Source organism: Lupinus angustifolius, chromosome LG12 (genome assembly GCF_001865875.1).
Source record: "Lupinus angustifolius cultivar Tanjil chromosome LG12, LupAngTanjil_v1.0, whole genome shotgun sequence".
In the NCBI taxonomy this organism is placed as follows: domain Eukaryota; kingdom Viridiplantae; phylum Streptophyta; class Magnoliopsida; order Fabales; family Fabaceae; genus Lupinus; species Lupinus angustifolius.
Window position 1 is genome coordinate 11,981,404 of NC_032020.1, and position 11,457 is coordinate 11,992,860.

The 11,457-nt window shown below is 31.7% G+C and overlaps 1 protein-coding gene across 1 annotated transcript; it reads left to right on the forward strand.

Annotated features, from left to right (window-relative positions):
• On the forward strand, nucleotides 7,661-9,022 carry LOC109361655. Its single transcript, XM_019607173.1, has 3 exons — nucleotides 7,661-7,833; nucleotides 7,931-8,077; nucleotides 8,561-9,022. Exons 1-3 carry the CDS (start codon nucleotides 7,756-7,758, stop codon nucleotides 8,819-8,821), a joined length of 486 nt encoding a protein of 161 aa, XP_019462718.1. The 5' UTR covers nucleotides 7,661-7,755; the 3' UTR covers nucleotides 8,822-9,022.

The window sequence follows — 11,457 nt, forward strand, 5'->3', positions numbered from 1 at the left end:
ACTTTTTTTCTTCCTCTTCACGATCTCGTCACTGTTCATGTCATTTTCAACATTACAATAATGATTATTTTGAATAGAAAATTCTATTCTATAAACAAATAAAGAAACAACAAATAGATATAGAAAAGCTATCGTGCAATGATGCTCGAAGGGTGAACAAACAATAACATACATCAGATCAAATAGAACTATCATCGATGTCCTTGTCATTAGAGACATTTCACTCCTCTAGTTATCCAACAATAATAACATATCTACAAAATAAACAAAAAAAGATTTTGATACAACATCTTCAAAGAAAAAATCAATGAATAGATCTACATGCATAAAATCATTTTAAAATAAGAAATTTTGAAATGGAAGAATGATATAAACCAAGAAGAGAGAAAATTGGTTGAAGAAAAGTAGAGTAATGAAATGAATGAGTGAAAGAGAGATGAGGTTATCTAATTAGTAATAAAATGAGAGAAAAAAATATGGAAGAAAGAAGAAGAATAAATGATAAATAGATGTATCAAGAGATAATAACAAATGTTATGATGTAGTGGGGTGTATTGGAGGTGGTTGAATTCTTTGAGTGAGAAAACTTTTGTTGTGAGTGTGACATGTGGCAATTCAAGGAGGTGATGACACGTGAGAGATGTTTTTTTGTTAAATAGTAGATAGATAGATTGTTTGATCTTACATCCCTTCTCTCTTAGCACGTGTTGCAAGCTTAGAATTGTATATTTATGTATTATTATCAGGTGAATTAAACTAGGTTGCTTAATATCTCATGGAGTAGAATAATCAAACAGTAACTGACCAAGCAGCGAGTGATCAATATATTATATTACGGTTTTAGATTTTGAGTTTCACCAATCATAGAGAATCTTACTTTTTTTTAAAGGAAAAGAGAAAGTGTAATTGGAAAAGGAATAAGCTGTGAAATTATACTATGAGAGAAGATACTAGAGCATGTTCTTTTCCATCATGTGATGAAGTTCTGAAGTACCCAAGAGTCAAGAATAACAAGGTAGGCAATTTTTCAAATGTTCAGACATGAGTAATTTTAATATTGGCTTTTTAAACTAGTACGGATTATAGAAAAAATCAATTACATTTATGGATATGTGAAAACATATTTTTTTAAAGAAAAATTTATGTTTCCTCTTCTGAACTTTCTCAATTTAATATTTAATCCAATAATCTCATCTTATAATTTTATTATTATTAACAAGCTAATATAATATTCCACAGTTATATACTTCACCTATTCCTTATATTTTGTTATTTATGGATTTTTCTTCATTTTTTTTTGTTATTTTACAATTTCAAGGTTTGGTGAAATCTTTTTTCCAATTTTATTATTAATTAATAATTAAGTCCATCATTAATTAATTCTAACTTTGTTTTGCCCTCTTAGCACATAAATAAGTTTATTTGAGTCAAATAAATCATTAATACCAACAAAGTGATGATCTAATGATGTAAGGCCCCGCTAAATTCTTATGATGATTAAAAGGTCAAGGATTTAATTCATGGGAGCGACACTTGTTGGCAGTGATAGTCATGCACTCCAAAAATGATTAATTCTTTACCCAAAAAGTGAGAAGATACCTTGGTAATACTAAAAAAAAAAATCATTAATAATTTCTTAAATTGTATGCATGAACCTTATACAAACTCAAAAAAAGCATATGGAATAGGGGATACTTACCTTTGTCCTGAGAGCATATTTTATATCCAATTCACTTTATGTGTAATCAATTATAATTAGTTAGAAAAATATTTAATAATTAAAATTTTAATGTAAATATGTTTTCTTCAACCAATCATATCTGATAGTACATAGAATGACACAAAATGTAAGATAGAAAATGTGTTTCGGTTGCTGGGATGTTTAGTTGCTATCATTAACTTGTCATTGATTAGCATTAATGTATCCAAACGTTCCTTTTTATATAAAGAAAAAAATGTATACACTAACAATGTAAGAGTTTTTTATCCTGTCACTTCATTATCTACCCTTCATTTTTAATTATTTTTGACTTTTCACAAAAAGTAATTCAAATGAAGGATGGATGATGCACTGATTGTGCATAATTCTTTAGACTGTCAGTGCATCAATATTACACTCTTTTATATAATGGTTTTGCTAATCCATGTATCTAAGACCGGTGTTTAAGTAGGGATGGCAACGGGCACGGGCGGACACAGGTAGTAGCTACCCGCTACCCGTTTCAAAATAGAAGAGTAATACCCATACATGTCCGTACCCGTACGGGTACACGTGTGCAAGTATTCGCGGGTATTTCTGAGTGCCCGCAGATTTCCTCTATTATAAATAAATTTTTACTTCTATTGTGTTTCAAATAAGATGAAACTTATTTATTTTTGTACATTTTGATTGAATATTTGGCAAAAATACTAAATTTATTGGTGTTTTCTATTTGTGTGATTTTTTGTTCTCATTTCTTTAACAAAAAGTATATATTTTCTTTGTAAAACATATGTGTCTCTACACATGTAATAATATTTATAGGGTATTTCATCACCAAACTCAATAAAATATGTAAACAAAGTAGATGGAAAAATATACATAATGTAATAAATGCTAGAATAATGTATTTTTTATTTTAATTAAATATAATATAATAATCATATAAATAACGGGTACTCGCGGGTGCGGGTACCACAATACCCGTACCCGCCCGTATGTATTACGGGTATGTTTAAAAACCTGTTTATAATACCAGCGGATACCTGTTTGTGACTCGTACTCGTACGGGTTTATGTTTAAGTAACCTAAAATATAAAGTCAACCTTCAAAAACTTATATATTGACACTTAAAATTTAAAATTTCACTTCCCAAGATAAAATTTACATTATTGAGTTCCCTGTAACAAAACCCTTTATAAAAATTCAGGCAATGTTTGGATATGCATTAATAATATTTTTGCTCCAACAAAGGTAGAAGTCTTCTTATTTCTTTCTACACAATTTTTGTTGAGGGAAAAGGAGGAGATAAATTATGTAGTTACTGATATTTGAACTCGTACTCATACTTTATATTTCACAACTCTACAAATTGAATGTCCCTTTGATTCATAACCACATAATATAGGAACATCATAAGTTAACATATTTAAATGTGTATGCGAGTAATATTAATTTATGTTCAACTGCAAGAGCATGAGATAATGCAGCTCCTCCTCGAGAATTATTTTTCTAAAATTTAAAAACTTTTCACTCGTTCTAGATCTTCCCATATATGGTTGGAGAAAAAATGACCCTTATAAATGATATTAGTTGCTCTAGATCCTCCCAAAATGTAGAAAACACATTATAGGGTGTTTTTATTTTTTAAGAAAGTGTGGAGGAGGAGACAATGTTAGAGTTGGGCAAGTGGTGCACCAACTATGGGCCAGCCCATTTAAGTCAATCCATATGAGCTATGATTCAGAACTTGACATTTTAATAATATGTTTAATTAATTGGTTTTTGAGCCTTCTTTTAAGTATCACACCCCCACTAAAACTTTTGAATAAGGATTGGTAATGAATGAACTAATTTGGTACTTGTTCAAATTTTACTTATTATTTAGCTTGATAAATTTGATTTATAAATCAAATGAGTTAAAATTAAACTCATTAAATAAACGAGTTGAACTTGAGTTAAATACAGTTTAACTCATTAGATTTATGAATTGAATTGATATATATATATATATATATATATATATATATATAAACTAATTTTTTTGTGATTATTGTTAGTCTGACCCATGCATTAGCCTTGCTAAAAAAAGAAAATGTTTGGTGTGTGTGACTTCATTGTTAAAAATAAATCAATTATTTAAGTTGTCCAAATGAATCAATTCTAGTTGAACTAAATAGTTTGTAAATTTTAACCGATCCGAACTCGAGCTTAAAAAACAACTTACATCAAACTTCAGTTTAATTTCAAGTTGAACAATATCTCGAGCTAAACCAAACTAAGCTCTTACTCAGCTTGGTTCGACTCGTTTTCAACCATATTTTTCATTCACATTGATTTGTTGACATTACAAAATAACTTCTATTAACAATGTATTAAAGTAAATTAAAAATATATCATATGAAATCCTTTTTATAATGAACACAGGTTTTGGTTAGATTGCTTAATATATAGCCCCCAAACATATGGATAGAGTGACAAATTAAAGCAACATTATCAATGTCATTAGACGCATATACTGAAATGCTGGGACATAAATTATAATTGAGAAATGAATATAGTGTCTAAAATAATTTCAAATTTAAACAATGTAACTGGAAATTAAATTGCATGATGATTAATTAACATAATATATATATATATATATATATAAGGTCGGTGAGCTAATGAAGACAAAATTGGGTAAAATGAGTAACCGAAGAAAAAAAAATTTGCCTTTGGCCCTCTCTATATTGTTTCCACTCGATCTTTATATGCTTTTATTTTCTTTTCCTCGAAGCACAAACCTTAGTCATGACCAAGCCACGCCCATAGACATGTTTAGCTTTATACAAAAACCTTGCTCCCTTATTTTGTGCATGTGAGTCTAGATTCCTCGGATGAATAGCATTGAGCATTTAGCAAGAGGCCAATGAATACATACAAATCTAACCTCCTTTTTGCAATTGTGAGAGGGACATGTCAAGCACAAATCGACAACTAAAACAATTGGAAAGATTAACTTTTTAACATTGATACTTGAAAAATAAGGATACAATAAACTAAACTAGTCCTCTTACGCATTTAGCTAGTGGCCTTCAAAAAGTGAAGTTAGTGTATACAACAAAACAAGGCTAATAAGAGCAATTTAAGGAGACATGCAACTACTAAAATCCAATAATTATTTTTGCCTTTTATATATAGTGCTATTCATTGCCTGTGCATGAATGAGATAATTGAAAAAGACAAGTTTTTTCAATTGCCTTTTTATTCAGGTTATGTGTTAATATGTTTGTCACTTTCTAGCTTTATAGAATGACCAGCCAAATCCCACTGTTTAATCCAAACGGTTTCCTTCAACTTGGGTTTTAATATATAATATCATACATTTCATGTGTCAAAGTTTTAATGAATTAATACTTCAAATCTCTTCCCTTATCCATTCAGCCTATGACTGCTCTGGCTTAGGTAGATGCAATAATTGAGTGCCAGTCCTTAATTCAAATCTCTAAAACAATTATTTTGGTATCATTACTACTTCTAATTCCTTTGCTATAGACCAATTATCAATGATTTGATAATCCAATGTTAAATTATTTATAAGTTGATCAAAATATTTGCTGCAATGGGAAATGCTAGAGACACATACATATTCTATATTTTTTTATCGACAAACATTAATATGTTAGTATTTGTTGTGAACTAAATTCGAATCCATAACCTCATTCATTCTATTTCTTAAATCTTTTAATCATGGAACTACCACTTTTTGACTCTCAAATTATCGATGCATATTCTATATGCATTAAATTTAAGTACATTTGGCAACAACAAAAATGTGGTTAATTGTGATGAATTTGGATTATGTTCCTACATGATTTTACCTATGATTTTGGGAAGAATTTTATCAAAACACAACAATTATCTCAAGAATTAGTCTCATAACTATATATTTGAAATACTCCTACAAAGATTTAAAAAACAAAGAATTTGAACCCGTTTATTTAGGCATTTTTTTCCTTTAACACTATTTTGGTTTAAACATGATAAAAATAATTATTTGAAGAAAAAAGAGGTTAAATTTTTCACTTGTCACAAAAGTGTTGATTGTCAAAAAAGTTTGTGGATACTGTTTTTCTTCAGTACATAAACAAATGACTCTTCAGAGTGTAGCCGGGAAAATGAAACAATTCCATTTATAATAAAATTATATGATAATGTAAATGTCAGTGATGTGTGAATAAGCATTATTGCCTTTAAATATCCAAACCACTTGTTGGGAAATGAGATTCCAAGAGAATGTTTTGGGCATATAACTATGCATTGGTTTCTCATTCGTTAGTGTAAAAAGGATGGAGGAGAAAAATGTATGTTATACTAGTTTTAGTTTTATGCATTATTACTATATCCAACCAGTAATTGATCGTAAGAATGTATTAAATAATTAAAAATGAAAATTTGCATTGAAAATAATATGATTAAGATTTTCATATTTGAAATACATCACTTTTGAAATACAGGGTTTATATTTTTAATCCTTAGAATTGGGGTAGGTATTATCACATGTGTTGAGACACCTAATTTTATAATTTAGGAATGAATTGAAGTAGTGACAAGGCAGGGAATCTGATTGGGCAGGGAAGGATGTAAGGAATAAAACAACAGTGGTGTCATGCATGTGACACAGCTATGGCCATTAGCTAGAGATTTGTTTGGCATGAGATGAAATTGAAGGTATAATGTGGAGTGAGAGACAAAGCAAAACCAAACGAATTAGTGAAACAGAGGCCCGTGAAGGACTCATATGCATGCATGTACCTATATGTCTCTATTGCTATCTGACCCTGACTTTATGATTCAGTCACTGATCATATTTTTATTATTATCTTTTCTGATTGAGACAATCTTCATCACTTATTGCCCATTGGCTCCGTTACCATATATCCCTTCCCATATAGGTTCATGTTGAATATGATGATAGCTATATCATCTCATTTTGTTAGAGAATTTTATTTTGACACTCAATTTTGATATTTGAAGCTGACACCTTTCATTTGAAAATAGAAAAAGTGAAATGATAAGAAAATGGTCACGAGAATAATGAGAACTTTTGTTCCTGAATTGAAAAATGTCAACCTGATGTGTCAAATATGAGTGTTAAAATCACATTACTCTTATTCTTCTGTGTGTGGTCAGTAGACCAACCAATCCCTTACATCATTAATAAGTCTACTCGGTCCTTTGGTGATCTTTTTGATTTTGGTATAGTAGTATAAAAAAACAATATTGAGAAGGGATGTCACTTCAAATTAACAATAAAGTATACTACTTTAAAATAGCAGTTCAATAATTATTGTAGATGTACTATTGTGATTTTAGTGGCTTTCACTTATTTAAGTTATGGATAATATCACCTAACGCGGTTGTAATATTATAATTGTGGCCACTACCGCAACTATATCACATCGTAATTATGGTATGATTCTGAATTATAATGATGCGGCTGCATTGAGTTACAACTCAATCGTATTGGACTATATTTGGATAACATCAAACTGCATCAAGCTACATCAAATTCAAAAATATTTTTTAATCATAAAATAATTCACAACTCAATGGCCCCAATCTGCACCGCAACCACCACAATGACCACAATCACAAAAACCATAATCATTATCACAATCACAACTACGATCATAATTTAAAACAGTTGAAAATTACAAAACATCAACATGATCATTTTTATGATTTAGAACCTTCATTTATATGAAATGAACCACCAACATTATTCCCTTCATTTATATGAAAACCCTTCATTATTCCCTTCCCTATGAAGAATAGATCTTTTTTGGGTTTATAATCTCTTATCATTTCAAATTTCATAAAAGACAGACAGAAAGTAGCATTGTCCTATTTTTATAAATCAAAATAACAAGAATCCAAAACACAACACAACAACACACTCCACTCATTCACCAACTATAAATGTGATGCCAGAGTTCAGTACTCTCACTTTAACATTCACACAAGAAAGATAAACATAGAAGAGATAGAAAGACTTGTAAAGAGACGAGATCATGGGTTGCAGAGTGCAGAAAAAGATATCAATGCGTAGAAAACTTCACATTCTGAGAGCCCTTGCCAACTCCAACTCTGTAAAGCAATCAAATTTCTCTTCTTTCCCTTGATTTCACAATGGTATATTGACTTTATTTTTTCTCCATGCACTGATGTTATTACCTTTTTTACAAGGCTAAGAGAACCACCATTGAAAAGAGTACTATTCTATACATATACAAGTTAAAGGTGGCCATGGAAACTGTCAAAAGAGAGTATGAAAACCTACTAGCCATCAGAAGCCAGTACCTTAACCTATTGAACCATGTCCAAGAGAACAAGGTATGTCTAATCTCTTGTTGCCCTTTTTCTAAGCAACCATGTTAATTAAAAGAAAATATAAGACTTATTCATATTAATTATTAATGTACAAATTTAGGGTTAAGTTATATTTTTGGATTAAGGTGATCAGCAGCTCAGCTGGTTAAGATGAAGGACTTAAGGAATGAAGTGAAATGATATTAAGAGTTCGAGTCTCACTATAAATGCTAACATACTAACATTTGCCTATAAAAAAATTTATATACTAACTAATGATTTTTCTATCATGAAAATGAATGAGTAGCCAATAAGTCAAAAATTATGTTATTAGCTTAAATTTTGTACATTGTTGAGGGCGTGTAAAGTAGATTTAAGTTTTGCTTGTGAAACTCATCAAGAACACAACAAGTAAAGATAGGAAAGGGATATCTCAACATTTTTTATTGGCAAAAACTAGAGGATATTGATATATATTAATGTATTATGTTCTATAACATTGAACAGAATGTGAAAGTAGAGAAGATAAACACTGGAACCTTTGTGGTGAGTGTGACCTGCGACAAACGAGGTGACAAGCTGGTTGCTATTTTAGAGGCTTTTGATGAGATGGGTCTGAATGTTGAACAAGCAAAAGTTTCATGTGAAAATGGCTTTTCTCTGGAAGCCATTGTTGTGGCTGAGGATAAAAAACTGGATGTGAGAGATGTTACTGAAGCACTTCTAAAAGCTATTGGAAAAGAAAGTGGTCAAAAGGACTCAACATAAGCTTGACACAAATGCTGTAATTAATTAGTGATTTTTTTTCCCAAGTACTCAGTCAAATCTGTTCAACATTCTCTTGTGTACCATAAACTGGTTAATACCATTTTCATGTTCCTCTTCTATATAAATACTAGTGACATGTAAAGGCAGAAGAGTTTGGAGTACTTGTAATCTCCTTCTATGAAGAATATGTTGATCTCGAACAAAGACGTGGCAGATAAATTTAGTCTAATATGTTTTCACCTTGGGATATGTAAACCACCAAAAAATATTAAACATGAACATGAATATAATACTTGGTAGTCATAATGGAATTTTCAAAATCTAGCTTTTATTTGTTGGTGCTGTAAGGAACACAAGGTGGGTATCATTGATTTGTACAGTTGCAGGGTATGCCCTAACGAAAACAGAGAAGGTTACAAGTGAATATTAGACAAGTGCTAACAAGGCACTTCGCTTGTGACAAGCCAAGATGCGCCAAGTGACGAAGACAATCATGCGCCAAGTCAAGGAACCTAGCACGAGACATGTGTGTGTCAAGCCAAGGCACCTCGGCGGGACAGATTACGACTGATGCATGCCAAGACGGGGCACAGGCACAAAGACTACAGAGCCAAGACACGAGGAGCATAGGCCAAGGCACGAGCCAAGACAGACACAAACATGGGCCAAGGCACGATGCTCAGGTAGAGACAAAACCAGGGGCCAAGAAAGGCATAGATTAAGTTGCTTGCATAACAAGCAATCCTGGCAACGAATAACAACCATGGATCTTATGTATTAAGTGATTGATTATTGACACGTAGATGAAAGAAGTTAGTTATTTAGATAGTTGGTTACTTGTATATTAATCTTAATCCCTTTGTACTGTATCATCAATTTCCCAAAAACCCTCCTGTTTCTTGAAAGTTTGGCAGTGACTTTCCAAGCATTAGATAAACAAAAACAAAATATGTAAGATACTAGACGTGGATAGCATTAACAATTAAGATAAGTTTAGGATTAACGTAGAATAATGCCGGAAGGAAAGGGGGTCAAATATTGGGGAACATGAAACTTAACAAATACACTGTAAGTAATATACAAAGAGGCAGAGCAATGATTTAATCATTAAGGGTGAAAATTAAAGAATATATAAATAATGTAAAGTTTAACTCGCATGTCCATGTGATATTAAATAATTTTGATAAAATTGTTAGACACCAATTCTATTGACCCAAGCCGAGCCCACATCAATAACCCCAAGTCAGAAAACGAGAATCATGAAGAAAAGCTGAAAAACCATTGTGGCGGGAAAAATACTTTTGTTAGTTAGTTCTATTTTGTAAGTTATAGTTCTATATATTTCATTCTTTGTTTTAGTTATTAATCATCAAGATTTTGTGTACATCATTTTACTTTTCAAGGTATTCCATTCAAGAATATACAAGAATCACATTTTCTCTTTTCAACATTCAGATTCTCTTCCTTTATTTACTCATTTTCATCATCATGGATTCAACCATGTTTTACATGGTATTAAAGCACATTTATTGAAGGTGTCTCTGTTATGCTTCCATCAGATTTACCCATTCCTTCTTCACCATCATTTGCAGCCTCATTCATCACATCTTCTCTAACCAAGTTCTCAAGTAATGGCGAATCAGATTGCCACTCAAACAACAGTGGTGAATTCTGGAAACCCATACTTCATTCATCCGAGTGAAAATCCAGGATCAAAGATTGTAACAACAATCTTGAATGGCGACAATTATCATGCTTGGGCTAGAGCAATGGAGATGGCCATTGAACCCAAGAACAAGATTGAGTTCGTGGACGGAACCCTTCCAAAACTAGATGTTAGTGATCCCTTCTATCCCTAGTGAAAAAGATGTAACAACTTAGTGGTGTCTTTGCTGAATCAATCTGTTGACTCGTCCATCTCCCAAAGCATTCTTTGGATGCAAACTGGCCAAGAGATTTGGGATGACTTGAAAGAAAGGTACTCCCAAATCTCTTTGTTGGTGCATACTTCACTCAAATCAAAGGACCGTGGGAGCAACTTAACACATTCAAGCCAAGTCCTTCATGTTTGTGTGAGGTAAAGTGCAAATGCACTCTTATTCTCATCATAAAGAAGTATAGAGAGAATGACTATGACATCTGCTTCTTAATGAGACTAAATGATCAATTCTCCATAGTTAAAACTTAGATCAAGTTAATAGACCTTTAGCCCTCTATCAATAGAGTTTTCTCCCTACTAGTTCAACAAGAGAGGCATAATAACATTCTCCATGATTACAACAAGTTAATTGCAAATGTTTCTAATGATAGCTTTGACAACAAATTCAGAACAAGAGGTAGAGGATTTCGTGGACAAATAGGTGGAAGACAACAAAGTCAGTCTAGACCTTAAACCAATATTAGAGGAGGTAGCAACACCAAGATATGTACATACTACCACAAACAGAGCCACACTATAGATGTATGCTACAGGAAACATGGTTTCCCACCAAATTACTTCTCCATCACAAGCAACATAAAAAGCTACATAACTTAGGAACCAGGATGAGCAATTCACCAATAAGGCCACTGATTCATCAAAAAAGGAACACAGTGAATGAGCTCTCTTAGGATTCACATAGGAACAATATAAGTGT